This window comes from Sminthopsis crassicaudata, chromosome 4 (assembly GCF_048593235.1).
Source record: "Sminthopsis crassicaudata isolate SCR6 chromosome 4, ASM4859323v1, whole genome shotgun sequence".
Lineage (NCBI taxonomy): Eukaryota > Metazoa > Chordata > Mammalia > Dasyuromorphia > Dasyuridae > Sminthopsis > Sminthopsis crassicaudata.
In genome coordinates, this window is record NC_133620.1 from 91,804,475 (window position 1) to 91,826,288 (window position 21,814).

The window sequence follows — 21,814 nt, forward strand, 5'->3', positions numbered from 1 at the left end:
ATCACAGTACTTTGCCATAATAGGTGCTTAATAATCATTAATACATTTCAGATTATAAATTTTCTTTTCACCACTTTTTGCTGCCCATTGACAGGACAGTAGAAATCAAGCTGCCAGACTTATGAGGTCTCATCATCATTACAGAGGCATCAAATCTTCCTCTGACTAATTACTCCATTTTAAAGATTTTAGTTGACACAGGTTAAGACTCAGTCTGACATTATTTTTTCATAGGCAAAAGGATATTTGTGGCAAGTTAGGTCCAGTTATCTGGGTAATTCAGATTACCATTAACCATTAAGGGGAAGAGAAAAAAAATCTTTAAAATTATTTTTTTTGGTTAGATAAAAACTGTACAGTTTTTTTTTTTATTTTGGTAACATAGATGCAGTTTTTTTGGGGGAAAGATCCATTTTCCTTTCCATTATACAATTAAAGTGCATGTTATTTTCGGTCTATTGCTTAATGGAAATTTTCTTTACAGGCCTAAAGGTTTTCTATGGGCTTGGAAAGTAGCAGCTTAAGGATTTCCAATTGTCATAACAAAAAGTGGTTACTAAATTAGGTGAAGCTCTCATTTCAAATATATGGAAAATTCTGTAGTATTTTTTTATGGTTCAAATAACACCTGATTGTATTTAGAGGAAAAACAAACAGAATTTGCAATGGAAAATAGCATTACTCTGATATATTTAGCTATGTATTTTCAACCGGAACACTAGCACTTTAAATATTGATGTAAATATTTTAGACAGTATTTCTACCCTTAGTTCTTTCTTGTTTCCTTTTTTTTCCCGCAATTATAAATGTTCCTTTTTTTGTAGTGGCTAATCCATGGTAAGTATTGAGAAGCCATTAAAAGATATCCATTAATAGATTATGTAAAATTTATAGATCTAGAATTTAAAGGTTTTTATTTAACTGAGCAACAGTCTTGTGTGAAGTGGATATTATTACTGTTCTCATTTTTGGAAATAGTTTATATAGTTGAAGTTTAGTGAGGTTAAGGGACTTGCCTGGGGTTACACAACTCTTATTAAGGAGGATTCAAATGCTGAAATTTCCAAATCCATGTTTGAGCTTTGTCTCCCAGACCTTCTGCCTATTTTGTCAAATTGCAAATCAAGGATTATTTTCCCCCAGTGAATAAAACTCATTGCTGGAGCCTTGTGTTAGGAATGCTACAGTTCCCAAAAATCTTAATGTGATTAAATGGAATCCTTTCAAAAAAATCATACTAATGCCATATTAATAAAAAATACTTTTCCTTTCAGTCTAAAAACAAAACTGAGTACTAGTCAGTATTAAGGAGCATAGTTCTAAATGAAAATTGATGAAAATTAGTTTTTTTTTATCCTATCAGATTTTTTTGGTTTAGAGTAGGATTAATAATGTCAGTAATGATAATGATAATTAGATATATACCTATGGTCTGTAACTTAAAGTCTTCAACGGTTTCCTGAGAATAATGAAAACTTGAATGACTTACCCATAGTTCATAGGATTATGGATTTAGAGATTCAAAGAACCATCAAGTCCAACTTCCACATTTTACAAAGGAAGAAATTTAAACAGAATTTAAGATAAGCCAGTCAATAAATGCTAATTAAGCACCCACTATGCTTACTCATGATAAAATACCAGGCATAGTACTAACCTCAGAGTAAAAGATGGAATGGAATGGAGAAAGACATGCCAATGGTTATAAAGCTAGAAAGTGTTTGAGGCAGAAGTTGAACCCACATATTCCTGATTGCAGATCCAGTTTTCTATACACTATGGCACACAGATTCTCCATAATAATAATGACTTATATGCAGATAGCATTAAAAAGTGGTGAGCCTAAAATATTAGTCAAATTTCATATCAGAAAATTAAATATCAATTTCACTTTCAATTAGATAATTGAGTTGGAAGTGACCAGGTACATTTTGAGCAAAGAAATATATTTTGAGAACAACAAATTTTGTTTCTGCCCTAATTTAAACTTACCATTCCATCTTGATCTGCCATAAAAGAATGTAAATTTCAAAAATTTAAGCTTATACTATCATTAAACCAGTTCTATATAGCCAAATAATATGGTTATTTCATAGTTCACTTGTTCTTATATCAAGGAAAATTTGCAGAAAGGTAAGAAATAATTTCTCAAAATAGTTTTTATTAGGAAATTTTGATTTATCAAATTTATTTAGTTTATGAATTTCTAAATCTAAAGTACTTATTAGTTATATGCAGTTTTAAGAGAAAATTGTGTTTTTTATTTTATTTTATGCTTTTCTCAAGTATCTGAATATTTACCTATCATTTTGTGCTTGTTTTTTTTTTTTTTTTTTCCCCCTTGCAGAATCCTTTTGCATTGGAAATGACACTGGATGTCTCTCAGATCCTTGTCTAACCAATTCTACATGTGATAATGTTGGTAAGGACAATACGTGCCGTTGTTCCAGCACAACTGAAAATGTGGGAGAAGATTGCATTAAAAAGTTAATTTCATGTTCTTCCAAGCCTTGTAAACGAAATGGAATTTGTTTTGACCTGGATACTGAACCTGGCTTTCTCTGCCGTTGTCCACCAGGATATGGTGGGAAAACCTGTGAAATCACTTTTAGGTCCTGTGTCCCAGGCTTTTGTAGACACGGAGGTATTTGCCATCACGGCACCTCTGGCCCTTTTTGTGACTGTGCCGATGGATTTATTGGAAAACACTGTGAGACTGATTTCAATGAGTGTGGTTCCAACCCTTGTCGCAATGGAGCTGTGTGCCAGGATGGAATCAATGGTTATTCCTGTTACTGTGTCCCTGGATATCAAGGACGATATTGTGAACGAGAAGTAGATGAATGTGTTTCAGAACCCTGCCGAAATGGGGCTAAATGTCACAACAGAGTTGGGAGCTACATCTGTGAGTGTGCACCAGGATTTTTTGGTAAGTTTCATTGCAAATAAGATATTTTTCATTATGGATATAGAAAGTAATGAGGATAATAATTTATATCCTAACCATTTAGTTGATCAAATTCTCAATTAGAATTAGTTACTACATGGAAATGAGCTTTTGGGTTACCAAATTAAATACTGTTGAATGATAAGTATTTTTATATTCCATTTCTATGTTGTATATTAATCTTTTGATACTTCATTATCTTAATCAACAAACATTTATTGTGTGCTTTCTATGTGCCAAAGACAGGCAAAAACACAGTCTCTACTCACAAGGAGGTCACATTTAAGACAGAAGACAACCAGATAGATACAATGCAAATGGGAGGTAATGTGAGAGGAAAGGGAAGGGGATAATGAGAAAGACCTCTTGCTTATGATAAAATTTAAACTGAATCTTTATGGAAGAAAAGGACAGTAAGAAACCTACAGATAAAGAGAGAAGAGTATGGCAGGCACTGAATCTGGAGGTGGAATGTTATGTAAGAGAAATAACAAGCAGGTCAATATTACTGGATTATAGAGTACGTGGAGAGGGATAAATTATAAAACAATTGAAAAAAGTAGGAAGGATGAAGGTTGTGAAGGCCTTTAAAAACCAAAGAGAATGTAAAGGTTTAGCATAGATTCTATGGTGAGTAGCATGGTGAAGTATAAAAAGGTATTATAAAGCATAATACCTTTATTATAAGGTATAAAATATAAAATATAAGTATACTTATAAGATGTATAAAAGAATTGCTTTACTGCAATGAGGACCCAGTTTAAATTACATAACAAATTCATAGTGGATACAATTAGCATGGTTTTATAGTTTTATCTAGATTCATTCAGCACATCAGCAAGAGCAAAAGCAGTAGATGGTAGAGGTAATCCAAGGCATAATTAGTGATAGGAAATGGAAACAAGGGACTTGAATATAGATTTGGTACAGAGATGAATAGTTTCCTTAAAGGATTAAGATATAGAATGGGAGGTATGGCCAGTTCAGGTTTGATGGTTTGGAAAAGAATTGAGGAATGGACTGAGTGACAATCATAGTGAAGACAAAGAACAGAGTTAGGGATTATAAAGTCAGAGGAAAAAACAGAATTATTAATTTTATGACCTCCTTAAAGTAGATATCTGTCCATTGATGCAGATAATAATTCTTTACCTCTCATTCTGGAAAATTCTTTCATAAAAAAGTATACCCAACGTGATTATCGCCTTCCTCTAGTTTCCTTGATACTTCATAGATATCAATAGAGCACATAGCTTTTTCTTTGATCTGACTATGCTCTTAATTATTCTGATATAGCTGAGCTGGGTAAACTTTTTTTTTAAACATATTTCCATATTTGACAGGTTGTGCAAGAAAAATCAGACCACAAGGGAAAAACACAAGAAAGAAAAAACAAAACAAACAAACAAACTGTGAAAATTCTATGCTTTGATCCACATTCAGTCTCCATAGTTCCCTCCCTGGATGCAGATGGCAGTTTCCATCCCAAGTCTATTGGAATTGTCTTAAATCACCATATTGCTGAGAAGAGTCAAGTCCATCACAGTTGAATCATCACATAATCCTGTTGTCATTGGGTACAGTGTTCTCCTGGCTCTGATCACTTCAGTCAGCATCAATTTATGTAATTTTATGAAATGAGTCTTGAGCTGGGTAAACTTGAGCCACAATCAATGGGCCTGGTTTGTCTCACTTCTCCAAAGGCTAACTTCTACTGCTTCATGTAGAGTAAAGCGCTTACATTCTAACTGCACCCTCTAATTCTTCTATCAGGTCCTATCAGGGAAAATTATCATGTAAAATACTGGGCTCCTCCTCTCAAAGTACTTACTAATCAGAGTATGATGGAGATGTTGAAAGAACCCATTATTTAAAAGTGAATTTACTGTTGAATGGATTAGTTCATTTTTTCATGCCATGTGATTAAACAGACCACTGTGATAAAGTTTAACACACACACACACACACACACACACACACACATATATATATATATATATATATATATATATATATATATATACATATATATATATATATATATATATATATATATATATATATATATCTTCCTCAAAATAGTTCTATGGTAATTTTGTTATAAAATACATGATTCAATTTATACTTGATTAGTTAGGAATGTTCTATTCATATTCCTTGACCCTTCCCAACATTATGAAGACCAAACACCAACTTAGATAAGCACTTCATGATTATCTTTCTTCATCTTATCTATTAAATTTTTCATTATTATAAGATTGGGATGCCTATCTATCTATTATATTCAAACCCCCTTCTCTGCCTCATTAAGTTGTTTTTCCTTTCATCTCTTTTCAGGAAACTCACCATTTCTTATTTCTACACATCTGTACTATATGATACATTCTACTCACTACCCTATAACTCCATCTTTTCTTCTTTCTAGAGCCACCTGTGGCATTAAATCCCATCTCTCTTGTTTACTTCCATTTTCTTGGAATTCCAATTTTTTTTCTTCTAACTCTTTCATTATTATCCTCACAGTCTATAAAACAACCATAATCATTATCATTTCTACATTTTACAGAATTTATACAAGAATCCTCTATTGTTGTTTATAATATGATTTTCATTAACTTATTGGTATGAGAAAATGTAGCCTCATGATTATAACATATTATTCTAATATAGTAAATGCCACCATAATTTATTCCTTGAGACCCTTTATGATTATTTTGTTGGTGTGACATGAATTTCTTGCAATAGAAAGCAGACTATGATCACTTGAATTTCTCAAATACAATCCCACCCTCCCTCCTATTTAATTGTAGGTCATTTTCATTGTCCATTTGCAAGATATAGATATTGATAAACCAACTCCCAACAGCATCTGGCTATCTTTTTAACATCAGTATTCTTTCAATGATCTCCTATAGCTGTAAATGAAAGGGTACCACAAGTTTTATAGACTCCAATTTGGGTAACCCAAATGGAAACAACTCTTAGCTATGTTTAGATAAGTCATTTACCTTTTCAGCAATGCATTTTCTTTGTCTATATAGTGAGAGTGATAACACTGGTAGTATTTACCTCACAGAGCTTTTATGAGGCTTATAAGCATATTCTTTAGCTATGTGAAAATCTTAGTTGATAGTGGCATAAAAGACATCACTGAGGACATATTTGTAATGTATGGGCTTCAAAAATTTAATAATTGTGTCCACTAGTTCATTCAACCAAGTATATATTGGGAATGAATTATATAACTCATGCTATGTGCTCAAAATTCCACCCATCAGAATAAGGAGAAAATGCTTTTGCACTTTCTTATTGATTTGACTGAAGTAAAAATATATATATATATTTTCAACAAGAGGTGTTTTTTTTTTCCCCTTTATCACCTCTTAACATATCACAATATGTCTTTGCTGAGTTGAAAAATATTTACAACGTACTTTATAAGTGCCTGACACTATACTAGTAGTCAAGGGGTTAGAAAAAGAAAATGGAATGTAGATTGCACTCTTGAGGAACTTATAATCTTTTTATCTTTTAATTTTATTCTCCATATTTCCTGAATGAATGTGACTAGTATGTCATGCTTCTTTCTCTTTAATTTCATAATAGAATTACTTTGCTATCTCCTACTCTCATTTGGTGAAATTAGACAAGGGAATTAATTGTGTGTAGTCTATGTAATCATAATATTTTTGTTTGATGCTAAACACACTGAACCTATGAATAGTCTGAGTAGCTTGCCAAGATTTGCATAAAAGCAGGAGTATTCCCCAACATAGTGCTCTTGTGATAATCCTGGTATCTACCATTCCAGGACTTGCAAGATCTCAGAGGCCTAACTAATTTTGGCACTATGGTTGGGTTTTACAAACTACACCCAGAAAAAGTAGCATGGAATACATTATCAAATCCATGACATTGTAAGAACAGTCCTAGTGAGCTGATTCTTGAGGAAAGGAAGAGAAGTAATTTAGTAACTTCATATTTTAGTTTATTCTTTTCAGTTTAGTTTTTCTGTGTGCCCTCTCATATTGTCAATGTCCTTGGGCAGAGTTTTAATTTCTTCTTCCTGGTTATAGAGCTACACTCATTTTATGTTCATATCATTTTGAAGTAGTATGTGATACTTAAAATGATGAGAAGTCAAATTTCTAAAAAAAAGTTTAAAAATAACTAAGTAACTAAGGGAAAGGCCCTGTATACATGACTGCAATTGAATTAGACCAGACTAAAACATTTGTTCATATTCAATTTCCTTTTTAAAAAAATATATTTTGGTGATGTAGTTTTGTTTTTATATCACCTTCAATTCCAAACATATCCTTCCTCTTTTTCCTCTTAGAGCATTATAATAAAAGAAAAAATGAGGCAGTTGGGAGGGGAAACAGTTAAGCAAAACAAACCAATATGTCAAAAAAAAAAAGTCTGACATCTATAGTGTTACATGTCCTCTCCTCTCTACCCTCTCAAAGAGGGAAGAAAGATACTTTTAATATTTCTTCTTTAGGTCTAAACCTAATTTTTTTCTTATTATTCCACAGCACTTGATTTCATTGTTTTGTTGTTCTCTCTATTTATATTATTGGAATTGCTGTGAAGGTTGGTTTTTGGTTTTCTGTTTATTTTCCATTACTTCACATTTTCTGTGCTTTTCTGATTTCCTCCCATTAATGGTTTCTCATAGCACTAATAATACATTTCATTTATCAACTATAACTTTTTTAACCATTCCTTAATCAATGGATAGTGTTTCTACATTGTTTCTAGATTTTTACTACTACAGATAGTGCTACTATAAATATTTTGGTTTTCTTTTTTTTATATTGACCTATTAGAAGGATATACATAGCTGTGAAACTTCTGGGTTAAAGGATATGAATATTTTAGTCCCTTTCTTTGAATTATTTTGAACATACTCAGTATAATTTTTTTAAAAATTGATAGCACCAATTACTTTTTCTCCTCTTTCTCCCTCCCTCCCATCCTTTTTGGTTTTTCTCCTATTTGTCAAAATACTATTTCATTCTCATTCAATGGTTTATTTCCTTTTTCCTGCCTGGTAAGCATGAATATATCTCAAAGCTCTGCCCTTCTCTTTTTTCTGTTTTTCCTTAAATTCCCTCCCTCAGTGATCTTCTCTACTCCCACTATCTATTATGGTCATTCTTATTCATATGACTCCAGAATCTAGTCCTAATTTGCCTGTTGAGTTCCATTTTTGCTTTCCTAGCTGTCTACTGGTAGCTAGAGATAGCTGCCTCTGTGCCCAGCTAACAACATACTCTAAATTCAAACAATCTCTAAATTCAAATTTAACATCTTTTACCACAAACTTGTCTTTAATACCAATTTATCTTTATTGCTTGATGATACCATGATAATTTGGATTACTCAAATTGAAACCCTCTAAGAAATCTATGATTTTTATCTCTCTAACCTCTGACATTTAATAATCAATTTCTAAATTATATCAAATAATTAGTTCATCAACATTTGTTAAGTGTTTGCTGTCAAACATCATACTAAGTGTTACACATTTCTATTTTTAGCAACATATTTTCCATATCTATGCTCCTTTCTTTATACATTGCATCTGTCCAATTCTAGGTCCTTTAAATTTTTTTTTTTTATCCAGACTACTGTAATAACTGTCCAATTATTCTTCTCTGCTCCCATTCTTTACCTTTTCCACATTGTCCTTTTCTCTCTTTTCTCTGCATTTCACATAGCTACCAGAATAATTTCCCTAATGTTCAAGTTATTTGGTTCCTATAAGATCCACTCATGAGATTTAAATGGATTTGGCAAGGAGCACTCCAATGTTGACCAGTAGTTTTTATCTAGGAAATTCTGTTTTTTTTTTTTTTTTTTAACAAAACACCACATTATGCTACCTCTCAACATTTAGAATTTTGAAAACACAGTCTATTTCTTTTTTATCTTTGCAGTTATAGTGCCTGATGGAATAAAGTATTGTTAATTGATTTGATATTTCTTCGTAAGCCATAGGTTAAAATACAAATTTCTCAGCCTGGCATTAAGGCCTCTACAGGCTCTTGCAAAATTATCTTTCCTGCCTTATTTCCCTTAATAAATTTCCTTGTTATCTCTTTTAAACCAAGTGAATAACTGCCTGTTTCTTCAGTTAAGAAGAACTTACTTCTTAAGTAAGTTCAGTTAAGATGAACTTATTGTCTTTTTTTGCGTGTGCAAATTGCTCATATTTCTGAAACACAATGTATAGATGTTTGGAATCATGAAGGATAAGCAGTACCCAGATCAGATGCCCCATATAAAAACTTCTCTGATCCCCTCACCAACTGAAAATGCTCTTGTTCTCTCCTCAAATTTCTTATCACATCTTACCTGGACCTTGGCTTTGCACTTGTATCACACTTGTCTGTAATGAAATGCCTACCATTAGATTGTAAAATCCCTGAAAATAATCTCTGAAAATAGAGATTATTATTTTTTATCTTTCTTCCCCTCGTGCCTAGGACTGAAATTTTTATAGAGTATTCATTTAGTAAATGTTTGCTGAATTGAATTGAATTGATTGAGAGGAGTTGAAAGGTTTCTTTATGCTTGCTTCTTATTGGAGGCTGTAATGAACAGGCCTCAAGTCCTACGCTATCAATATCAAAGGACAAAAGGGGCGATATTGGAAGTTCTGGAAACTAATAGCAATTTGACAGTCCCATTGCTGCAAAAACACAACTTAAAAATCATGTCTCACCTTTAACAATATTAGTATCATTGGCTCCTGCAAAATCCACTTGGGGGTCTCATTTTAGGCATAAACGGATTGCCAAGGGGCACTCCAATGCCGACTAATAGCTTTTATCTAGAAATTCATTAAAAAGCCATTATGTTGCACCTCACTGTACAACGGATTCATTTATACCCTGGGTCAAATCATGCCTTAGTGTGCCTAGTGATGTACAATGTATCTGCCCAGTGAAATATCAAAAGCTTTTGACAAGGGAGCTTTTCTTTTCCAACAGCAGGCTTTTAATGGTGTTCATCTGCACCTTTAGAGCAAATATTCTGCCCCTCCCTCCTTTATTAACCAGTTGGCAATCGATTTACTACCTCAGTTCTTTGGGGGGGAAACATTTAACAGTTGATTTGTTTTTTTTTTTCCTTTTTAAACAAGTGTTTGAATTGCCGACATAAAAATTAGTCGAGGCCATGTGATTATAACATCCTTTAATTCATGAGCATAGCATGAATTAAAGGATGTGATTTCAGGTTTCAACCACCAAACTCTACATGAGGAGAAAAGATCTCCTCATATTCCTCCTTCATATGGCCCCAAATGAATGCTTTTTTTCCCCCCAGCCTCTCCATGGTTACCAGTGGTTATGGAAGCTCAGGTAAAATGATGAGAAACCCAAAGAGGGTTTGCGGAATCCAGAGAAAAGCCAAAGAGGGAAAGGAAAGGGAGTGTGTTGGGGAAAACCTATTAGCAGTCAGCATGGTTGCCCTGAACCACTCAGACTCAACCTGGACCTGCTGATGTATTCTGGAAGCCTGATTTGGTCGACCTCTGCTGCTGTGGGCTGTGTCCAAATTTAGAGTGATCATAAAGAACCTTGCTGTTGGGAAAGAGTCTATGTTTCTCAGAGCTGTGGAGCGAGAAAATGTAATAAATTTTAAAAGATAGCAGATATGGAGGAGAAAAAAAACTGGGAGGGGAGAGAGAGGGAAAGAGGGAAAAGGGGAGAGGGGGAGAGAGGAGAGAGAGAGAGAGAGAGAGAGAGAGAGAGAGAGAGAGAGAGAGAGAGAGAGAGAGAGAGAGAGAGAGAGAGAGAGAGAGAGAGAGAGAGAGAGAGAGAGAGAGAGAGAGAGAGAGAGAGAGAGAGAGAGAGAGAGAGAGAGAGAGAGAGAGAGAGAGAGATTGCACTGTAATCATTCTCTATGCCCTCAGCTGTGATTCAGCTGTGCTTCATTTACTGTGAAATGGGCTGGGGGAGAGGCAACAAAGGTGCAAGAAAAATCATTCTTGCATAAGCATAAAACCACAACTTGAATGGAAAATAAATTGCTGCAAAAGTTTTGTTTTGTTTTGTTTTGTTTATTATGGAAGAATAGCTCCAAGTATGTGACAGCTTTTAGTTTAGGCTTATGTAATTAATCATTCCATAAATGAGAGCTGGTGTTTGAAATTGGCCATTAGACTTTGTAATGTATATTTTTCATGTCAAGCAGATAATGACTTCAAAGAAGAAAATGGGTGGGTCTGGGAGAGAGTGATGAAAGGTCAATGGAATACATGATGTGACCCAAAAAGGAGAGGGGGCAGTTAACAAAATGTTGTTTTGCACGCTTACAGAAGATGTTCACAAACAAAATGCTAATGGGTTACCATACTACAGCAAAAAGAACCCATTGAAATAAAGCATAAAAGAGTTCTGAATATTGAATATGCTGGTCAACATTGCTTCATCATATCTAGATAAATAGAGTATAACTTTGAGTCAGTGGATCAACAAGCATTTTTAAGCACTTGCCATGTATCAGGCACTCCACTAGGGCACTCCACTAGGCATTGATGGCATAGTTGCAATGAGTGAAACATTTTCCTTCCATAGCTAACTTAACATTCTAATAATAGATGGGAGAACAAGGACACATATAAGGGACTAAAGAGAATAACTGGAACATATTAACTATGCAAGGTAATTTGAAAGGAAGATGTGAGTAGCTGAGAAACAGGAATTAGTTCATGTAGAAGGTGAAGAAATTAATAGCAACAAAAGAAGGCCTTTAATTTTCAAGGGTATTATTGCACCACATATATTTTAGTACTTCCTATTTAGCCTGCTAAAGAGCTATTTAAATTTCCTTATAATTTAGCTTCCATAAAAGAATGATCTGTCATTTTCTCCTTACTCCATTACAAAGATGGGGCATCAAAACTTTAATTTAATTATTTTCCATAGAGGATATACATTAGGGTATTTGAGTTATATAGATTATATGTTATTTAAATATATTATGCCTACTTGTTCTGTATTTAATTATACATATATTTGGTATTCTAATCTATTCTTATGAATATATCAACAGATACTTATTGTGAAGGAAACCAAGAAGTATAAGACAGAGATTCCCACAGAGATGACAGGATTTTCTTTTAAAAAGAGAGTTCTCACTATACTGTTATTCTATTTATAATATAATTTTTATGTGATATGATTCGTGATGAAGCAACAGTAAGCTCATGTTTCACAAAAGAAAGGAAGAAAAACAGTCAACCAAAAATATCATTTTAGATGGAATGATTGATATATTCAAGATTATCAGTAAAGAAAGGCTTAGATATAGAATGAGGGAAAATCCAGCACTAAGTTTTGACGACAAAGCAAATCCTCTCAAAATCTGAGTATTGCCATTTATAGAACTGCAAGAACCTGAAGATATTATCTGCTCTTGCCTGCTGCCTTCAGGCAGGTGAATGTCTAACGTATTCAGGACAGATCTTTTCAATTTTTTGAAAAGCTCCAGAGATAGCACAACTTCCTTAAATTCTTTATCATGTCCCACTGAAGTCTTTCCTGCTTTAAGCCCATTTCTTCTTGTTTGGACCTTTGTAGGCATTCAATTTCTCTTTAATAAAAGCCAGACAAATATTAGAAGACAGTAATCTTCACCCCTTAGCTTTCTCTTCACTGTGGTACATGACCCTAGTTATTTTAACCTTTTCTTGGAAAACTTATTTTCCATTCCTTTAATCATTTTCTGTTGCTCCTTTCTAAAGCTTCTCTGATTTGCCATATACTTTTAAAAATGGGAACCAGCCCAAATGGCAAAGTGGCCTATTCTGACACAGCTCTTACGGCTACACATACTTTTTTAAATTCATGACTAAAGAACAATCACTACTATGGAGGTTTTTTTAAGTCAACGGCACAGCATCTCTCAGAAAGAAGTGGCTGACAAGTACTATGAATATACTATAGACATAAAGAATTGTTTCAGCAGAAAGGGATGGGAAGGAATCAAACTTTTATTACATAGAAAATCAAATGGAAATGGATTTCCTTCATTTCTTGAGAAAATGAGGAACTCAATCAAAAGTATCTGCTGTACTAAAAAGTTTCTGCTTCCAAGTACATTCCTGATCCTAAAAATGAATATAGAAAATAAAAGTACAATTTCTTACAATTCTAAAATGCTGTGAATATGTAATTGCCTTACAGTATCAGTGGGAACATTAAAGTTAAATTCTCAAAGCATTATTGGATTCTGTTTATTAATACTATGACATTATTTTCAAACATGTTTACATATTGATAAAGTTATTATCTTAAAATTGAGGGTTGTCTAAAGGTCATGGACACATGGTACAAATTTGTAGTCTCCAAGAAATTATCAATGAAGAATAATGGAAGAAAAGCTGCATAAAGAATATAATCAGATACTAATAATTGGGGGAAAAAGATGATAGTTGCAAAGGCAAATATTTGGGTGAAAGTTGGCCTTATAAGATAGTGAGAAGAAGAGATAATGACTATAGGTTACAGACTTCACTGGTGTGTCAGTGTCAAGAGATCTGCAAAGTGGTTCCTAATATTCTTGAGGAATTCTGTGGAAGAGTTCTTGAGAAACAGATAAAAATGATATAGCATGGGAAGGTGTGTTATAGTTGGCATTGTTGGAGCAATTACTTACAGAGGTGAGATCAGTTATTACCTTTTTAAGACTTGAAGATTTTTGTTTCCTAACCCCATATCTCTTCTGGTTTTGTCCTTAAAGGATTCTTTTAAACTCAAGTAAGCAAATAAGGTATGAAAATCAAAGTGGATATTCTAAATTTCACAGACTGTATCTTTGTGGAACCAAATCAACTGGTAGATTTGTTCTATATTTGTTGTATCTAATTTTCTCAGGTATGAAGAGCCTTTTTTTACCAAAAAAATTTATAAAGCCGTACATAATAATAGTTGAATTCAGTGTATATTAATCAAGAAAATCCTTAAGGACAAAACTATTATCAATTCAGTAATACTTTAAAATTAGTTTTATTAATCACAATATCTATATATGTTTGAAAAAGTAGTAACACATATGTGATATATATGTAGTCAGCATAGATTCACAAACATTTTAGAATTGTCTAAATTCCACAGATTAGGATCAGTTTAGACATTTTAAAAAGGTTTTGGATTCCCATCCCCCAGTGCATATTTGCATATGCATACACACATAATTTACTGAATTTATTTAATTGTTCAGGTACCATATACATACAGTTGACATCTTGTTGAGAAATTTTTTACTTGGGAATCAAAGAGTTTGAAACAAATTCCACAAAATGAATCTTGTGCAAATTATATTGCTTTAGGAGAGCTGGACCCTCCCTAGGAAAGTGCAAGGTTCAACACAAATCAAAAAATGTGCAACACATATCTCCATGATCATCATTTTTATGCAGTTAAATTTAGGTTGATATAAATATTTAATGTAGTTTTAAATGGAGTCAATTAAATGATGTTCTGAATAGATCATTAATCTTGTAGTAAGGAAACCTGAGTTCAGATCCAGCCTTAAACAATTAACTGGCTGCATGATTTAATGGCAAGCCATTTAATCTTTGACAGCTTTTGTTTCCTCAGCTGAAAAATGGGGATCATAATAACACCACTTTCACATAGTTCTTGTGAAGATCAAATGAGATAATATTTATAAAATGTCTGGCACACAGTAACATAATAGGAACTTAATAAATGCATATTTCTTTAGTTCTTTCCTAAGTGGGAATATAAATTGGAGAAAAGCAAGCTGAGAAATTTATCGTGGAAAGTAAAAGGCGTGCTCCCACCATAATTGCTTTCATCATGATTCTTAGTGCACAGATAGTGTCTATTAGAGGCCCAGACCATTTTTACTATTAACTAAGAGGTACATCTCTTTTTGCTACACTGGCTCCTTCTCTGAATACTATTCAGCCATCAGCAATGATGGGATTTCTCAAAACATAGAGACCAAGACAATTTCCTTCATTTTCTATGAACTGTGGATGGATTTCAGGAGAGAGAATAAATGTCATGATAATAAGTCATTGCCAAGCCATAAATGTAAAAAAAAATTAAGAGTGAACTATACAGTGCTTAGAGTGTCCAGAGTGACATAACATTTAAAATTTTGTGAAAATGGAATAGAGTGCTTAGGACAGCATTTACCTACCTCATAAGTATATGTTGTTGCTTTCTTATCCTCTGGGGGCAAATGAAAGGAGTCTTATTCCCTTAAAGACTATCAGAATGAGGCACAGGAATAGACTGAAGGCTATTTAGTTAGTCCTGCTTAGAAGCATAAATTGGGATGTTTTAATATGCCCAGCCTAGGATGAAACCTTTGTGCCATTGCACAAAACAAAGCCCTTGGGAGGCTATTAAAATTTTAACATTTTCAGTTTATGCAGGAATGTTAATGAACCTGCCGAATAGAAGTGTGGAAATAGTATTTATTATGATGAAAACTTTGTAAGTGTAGAAGTGTGAAATTTATAATATAGACACATTTAGCATAAAATGCAAATGCTCCATCTAAGTGGGTTAGGCATGTAGGTCTCAGCTGGGTTGCCCTTCAGGTTAGTATCTTACAGAGGAAAAGCAGATATGGCTCATTCACAAAGGCAGCATATTATTCCACAGTAGCAATTTGAAAAATCTTAAAAGGGTCAGAGCATCAGAGGAGTCACCTCAGATGCCTAATAGCTTTGTTAGTCTAATATAGAGAATACAAATCTATGTGGATGTGTCTACGTCTATATAATAAATATAATAATATCAAGTTGCATTTATATATTTTTAATAAAATGCTACATATAATATCTTATTTAATTGTATTTAGATATAACTCACATTTGTATGTATATATAAAACACTCATAAGTGTGTTTAATAAATTTTTGTTGATTTGTACACATCATATATATATATATTTATATAATTGGACTGGCTATGTGATACATATATATGCAACAAAATTAAATACCTACATGTATATGTATTTGATACATTCCATATTTGTATTATATATATAATATATACACACATGCATGTAGGCATATATAAACACACTAGCTCCCCTAAAATCTCACTTAGATGCCTTACTGTAATAAGGAAGTGATTGTGAATTGTCAAAGATTGTACTAATGAAATATAGTCAAGAAGCTTGTACCAATTGATAAAAGGTTTCACCTACATTCAAACCTGGAAATAGTTTATATTATATCTGATACAACTGTCATCTGATGATCAGCCTAGCTAATTATAGATAGGCTCATTAACAGAAAGTTGAACACCAATTAGTGTGTTTTTTTAAGGCATAACAATTCATAAGTGTGTCTCTATGTATATACATACATACAAATACATATGTTTGCCATTCCAGTAGGAATGAATGAGTATCTATTTCTTCACAAATCCACCAGCATTGAATTATTAAATATCATTTCTTTTCTTTTTTTTTTTTGCCAAGTTTATGGTGTGAGTTGATATTTCAATTTTTTTAAATAACTATTTTTTTTATTTTAAAGTGATTATTAACATTTTGAAGCGATTATTAACAACTTCTTTCTGCTTCTGACTATTTATATGAATAAATGCTGGGAATTATCTTTGTAATGTTTTAATAAATTCTAATAAATTTAATTTTTAAAATTTATATGAATGCCATTCTTCTCCATGAAACAAAAAAAATAAGCAAAAATATTTGTTATCTGTTCTGCATATTTTAGATGTCATTTTTACTTAACATAAATTTACTCCCAATGTATTTTTTTCTTTTAATTATATTATTTTGTTGCACATTTTTTCCTTTAATAAACACATCTAGTTTGATTAGATCTTAATATTTACAATAGTGAAAGAACTATTTTATACCAATGAAATCATGGATCCTTACAACTTACCTGTAAATTGTAAACTTACCCAGATTTTAATACTTGAGTAATTTGTTCCATGATATATAATATAGTCATGACTAGAAATCAAAGTGATAAATTCCCTGTCAAATAAAAAATGGCCTTAAGTTCTAGTCAGGTAACTTGTAATCCTTCTGCTCCATTACACTGTCATAGGAGGTAAGGATGCAGGGAGGAGGTGAGAGTGTATTGGCTTGTTAGTTTAACATTTTTGGAAAATTCCAAGGATGGAAACTCCCTTTCCCAAGGCATAGAGACAACACATTTAGAGTCTCAGAGAACTTCCCGGGCAATGAAAAATCAGGCAACTTTGTTATGACCACCTGTGTAGTATAAGACATATCTCTTTCTGACTTAAAGGATGATTACCAACTATGTTATGCAGTTTCTCAAGCTATCATCTCTGCTCCCTTTCCCTCCCTACTTTTCTCCCTCCCTCTCCCTCTCTTTCCCTCCTCCTAGCAGTTTGCTATTTTCTTCTCCAACTCATTTTACAAATGAAGAAACTGAGATAAATAGGGTTAAGTGATTTGCCCAGAGTCACGTAGCCAATAATTGTCTGAAGTTAGATTTGCACTCATGAAGATGAATATTCCTCACTCCAGGCCCAGCACAATATCCTCTGAGTCAATTAATTAATCATTATAAGGAAATAAAATTTGAGAAAGGAATTCAAAGAGAAAAGGGGCAGAAATATAACCTTCCAGAACTAACATTTATCCAGAAAATATTCTTAGGTGTCTTAAAAGTGTAGGTGAGCCACTTTTCCAAAATAGTTTTGTAATCTTATATATGAATGCTGATAAAGTATTTATTGATTGTATTCTGCATGCTAGGGATACAAATATAAGAAAGTAAGTCCCTGCCCTTTGGAACTGGATAATCTAATGGTGGAGAAACAGAGCACTTTTGTCAGCTCTGCTTCTTGGTCTGACTATGACTTAAAATTATACAAATTCCCCAGCACTGTTGAAAAACATAGTACTACCTTGTCTGCACCCTACTCCTCCCCCTTCCTCATTTCCCACACTTGTACCCTGAGAATAGGAAGCCAGTGGAGAAGGTGAAAACCAAAAGGGACCTAGGAGATCAGTAAGAAAAGAGTTTAATGTTGAAAGTAAAGGTTATCACAATGTTTTATCACTTCACTATAGCAAAGCCTCGGAGAGTGAAAAGGCTAATGACCCTAATTCTTAAAAGGAGGAGTCAACTATTCCCCTGGGGCAGAATCCCAGCTTGTAAAGTCAGGTTTAACCAAATGATTTATCAGAAGTCATTTCTGTTATTTTTCTGCACCTTGCTGTGAGTTGTGTTAAATGCAGAAGCCAGAAGGCTTATTGGCTGAAATCCCTGAGGTGTACCATTGGTAATAAAAATCCTCATTTACTCTATCAAAGGATTTTGCCAACCTCTATTATCCTAGGTTGACACTATGAGTCACAGCAGGAAATCATCCAGCCTCATCTCATTTTCCTGGGATGTTAAAAAGGTTATAAGTTTTGATGTGTAGGAGAATACACTGTAAATCTACAGCTGTAACATGAACCAAATGCTCCTGTTACTCCCCTTACATAGTTCCTTCTTTCCAGGGTTCTCACTGATAGCAGTTGGTGTCTTAGATGCCCTGTCTCCTCCTACCCCCAACCAAAGAATAGAGAAATGTCACACATAATTCTGATCCAAAGGGAAGATGTGCAAGGAGAGCTGATATAGGAAGATGTTGTGCCAGATGACAACTGCATCAGGTGGAGTCTGCATTTGGGGGTGCTAATATGGTGCAGGTGTGAGATTGTTTTCCCAGGCATGTGTTATGCAGCTGGTGAAAAAGGAAGTTCAAATTGTTTTATCATTGCCTTGCTGAATATATCATCAGATGCATGGGGGTCCTCTCACTCTCCATTTTAATGAAGAAGGACATTTTCATTTCACAACAGCATCGGGAATAAGAATTTGCTATGTGCTGATCACTCCCCATATTCATTATTTCACAGGACAAAGTTAACAACAATTTCTAATTGCCAGGAGATGTCCATTAAAGTGCAAAATGTTAAAGCTTTGAGCATGAAATCCAGGGCACAAATTGTCCATAAGGGAAAATAAAAGCTTTTTAAAAATGTACTTTATTAAAGATAGTTTGCTTGCCTTTAATTGTGGTGGGTATGAAGATAGTGTTATTGTTTGTGGAGTGCCAATATGTAAACATCTCTGCCTATTTCTAATTAATAGCTACAAGTTTCCTGGAACCCACAAGGGACTCTGGAGAATCTGTCTAGAGTCTAGACCATAGAGCGTGGTCGAATAGGCAACATGGCTAGAATGTACTTCCACAGTTTCACTCACTAAATATCAGCAGAGTGCCATTCCAGTAATTTACTTTTGCCACTCCTTCTCCCTCCAATACTGGAATTAAATTTCAGTGGCAACAGACAAAAAACTGCCATTTGAGTGTGGAGCAATCGGACCTTCCCATACACACTTAAGTTGCATAATTACTGATGAAGAAGGTGGAAAAGAAGTAGTGAATCCAAATAATCAATGCTCCTGGTGAATTCCAGCTCTTTGTTCTCAGTTCTGACTCTCTGTATTAGTTTCACATTTCCAGTATTCAACTGGGCATTTCCACTTAGACATCTTACTAGCAAACCAAAATCACTATATTCAAAATCCTATTCATCCCTTTTCCATGTCTTCTTTTCCAAGAAATCATCTCTTCATCATGGCTTTTCTATTACTGTTAATGGTACCAATTCTCTGATATTTTCAAAACATTGGAGTCGACTTTGATTTTTTCTTCTTCATCATCCACCAGATTTATTTAGTTGCTAAATCCTGTTACAGTGTACGTACATACAATGAAAGTTAGAATTAAAGGATGTGGGTTCAAGTACTACCTCTTTGTATCTGTCTGAACTTGGAGAAGCCACTTTACTTCTCTAAAACTCAATTTGTTCATCCCTAAAATGAAGGGATTAGACTATATGATTTCTAAGGTTTCTTCCAACTCTAAATTTATTCTGCCTCCACAGAAGGATTCTAAGATGTGGAGTTGAGGGGAGAGCAGGAGAGATATATAACCAGTACAGAAGTATAGGGATGAGATGGAGTGTGAAAGATGGTAAGAAAACTGATTTGTTTAAATTATAGAATGTGTGAAGAGAAGTGAAATAGGATAAAGCTTGAAGGTAAGTTGGAATGTTGTTGCAAAGAACTCTATATACCAAACATTATTAAAAAAACACTTCATATTTGATCATAGTTAACATATTGAAGATATGGAGGATGCATTGTACAGGGAAGAGACATGAGAAAGGAAGAACAGTTAGAAGGTTTTGACAATAATCTAGGTGGGAGGTGATGAAGTCCTGAACTTGGGAGTGGTAAGAGTAGAGATTAAGAAATTAAAGTAAAATATAGAGATAGAATCAGCAAGACAACAACTGATTGGAAATATAGACCTAAGAAAACTGAAAATGTTGAAGATGATTTCAGAGATGGTGAATTGGGGTAGTATGAAGGATATTGATGTTCTCAAAAGAAATAAAGAAGTTTGGAAGAACAGTGGGTCTGTGGTCAAAGATACTGAAGTCTATTATGGACATATTGAGATGCTTATTAGTTAAAAATATCCTATAGGCAGTTGTTGTAGTTAGATTAGAACGCAGAAGAAAGTCTATGGCACGTCCCAATTCTTTCATTCCTTGGATTATTTGTTATTCCCTGTGGATATCCTACACTTGCAGCTTCCAGGCCTGCTTTCTATGAAATCCATCTTCCAAACTCTTAGCTCTAAATCTATGATCCTTAATTATATGCCATTTTATATTTTCCATCATCTTGTCATTAATTCTATGCTAAGTTTATCTACTAAATTGTAAACTTCTTCAATGCAGAATTATGCTTCTGTGGATCCCTTCAGAGATAGTTTATGCTATGCACTCAGCTTTATGTATATGTTTATTCGTTTACTTTAATTGTTCATTCCCTTCTCCCTTCCATATCTCATCCCCTTTCCTTCTTCTCTTATTCTTCCCTTCCATTATTCTTCTCTTCTCCTTCCTGTCCCCTTTTACACTTCTTCCTTCCCTTCCCCTTTCCTTTCTCATTTCTTTCTTCCTTTCCTCTTCCCCTGCTGTTCTCCTTCCTTTTTCTTCCTCCTTCTACCCTCCCTATCAGAAGTAAGGGAGGAAAGAAGGAAGTGATGAAAAGGGCCTATAGTGTCAAGAGAAGTAGGAAACTGCCATAATATATTATTGCAGAAGTTGGGAGAAGACTCCAACAAGTTATATGGCACTTGAAACATGAGGAATATCCACTATAACCTCCATCATTTGCTTCCTTACCCTTTGTACTCTCAACTTTACCTTAGCTAAGGTAAATTATTAGTTTTTTTTTTCATTTTCTGGAGACAGTAATGTTTTATAATCTAAAACAATGGGAAAATAACTTCTGAAATTATTAGCTGACAATTTAGTAAAACTGTTTCAATTTTTATCCAGGGTACAAAATGAGAATGTTTTGGAATGAGTTATATGCAGGAAGATAAAAGATCAATGCTAAATCATAATAAGACTGTAAATATAAAAATTTCTTGCCAAATTATTTTACATTGTAGGTACTAAATAGGTACTTAATAAATTTAATTAAAATGTATTCTGATTATAATTTCATCTAGATTCTTCTAGGTGCAAAGTTATAAAACTGTCCAAGTCGAGCCTATAATAGAGAGCTCATCAATAGCCTCCTTTCTTTGGAATACTAGTTTTTGTTGTTGTTGTTTTTTGCCAATATCTTTAACAATGTTAGGAACTTTTGGCTGATACTCCCTTACTTAGTGCCTCACACAAAGCATCTGTGATCAGTTTTTGATTGATCTATATATAATATATGCTACTTAGGAGCATTATCTAGTCCCTAATTATTACCCATTCAGGTGAT

The 21,814-nt window shown here is 33.6% G+C and overlaps 1 protein-coding gene across 2 annotated transcripts in view; it reads left to right on the forward strand.

The window, feature by feature from the left end:
- Window positions 1–21,814, forward strand: part of CRB1 (crumbs cell polarity complex component 1) — a 266,744-nt gene that overhangs the window by 123,994 nt on the left and 120,936 nt on the right. For both annotated transcript variants that reach the window (XR_012489048.1, XM_074308671.1), the window contains exon 2: window positions 2,348–2,929. Coding sequence is in view for 1 of the 2 variants with exons in the window: in XM_074308671.1 (XP_074164772.1) it covers window positions 2,348–2,929 (582 nt within the window). In the remaining variant the exon portion in view is untranslated. The remainder of the gene's footprint in view (window positions 1–2,347; window positions 2,930–21,814) is intronic.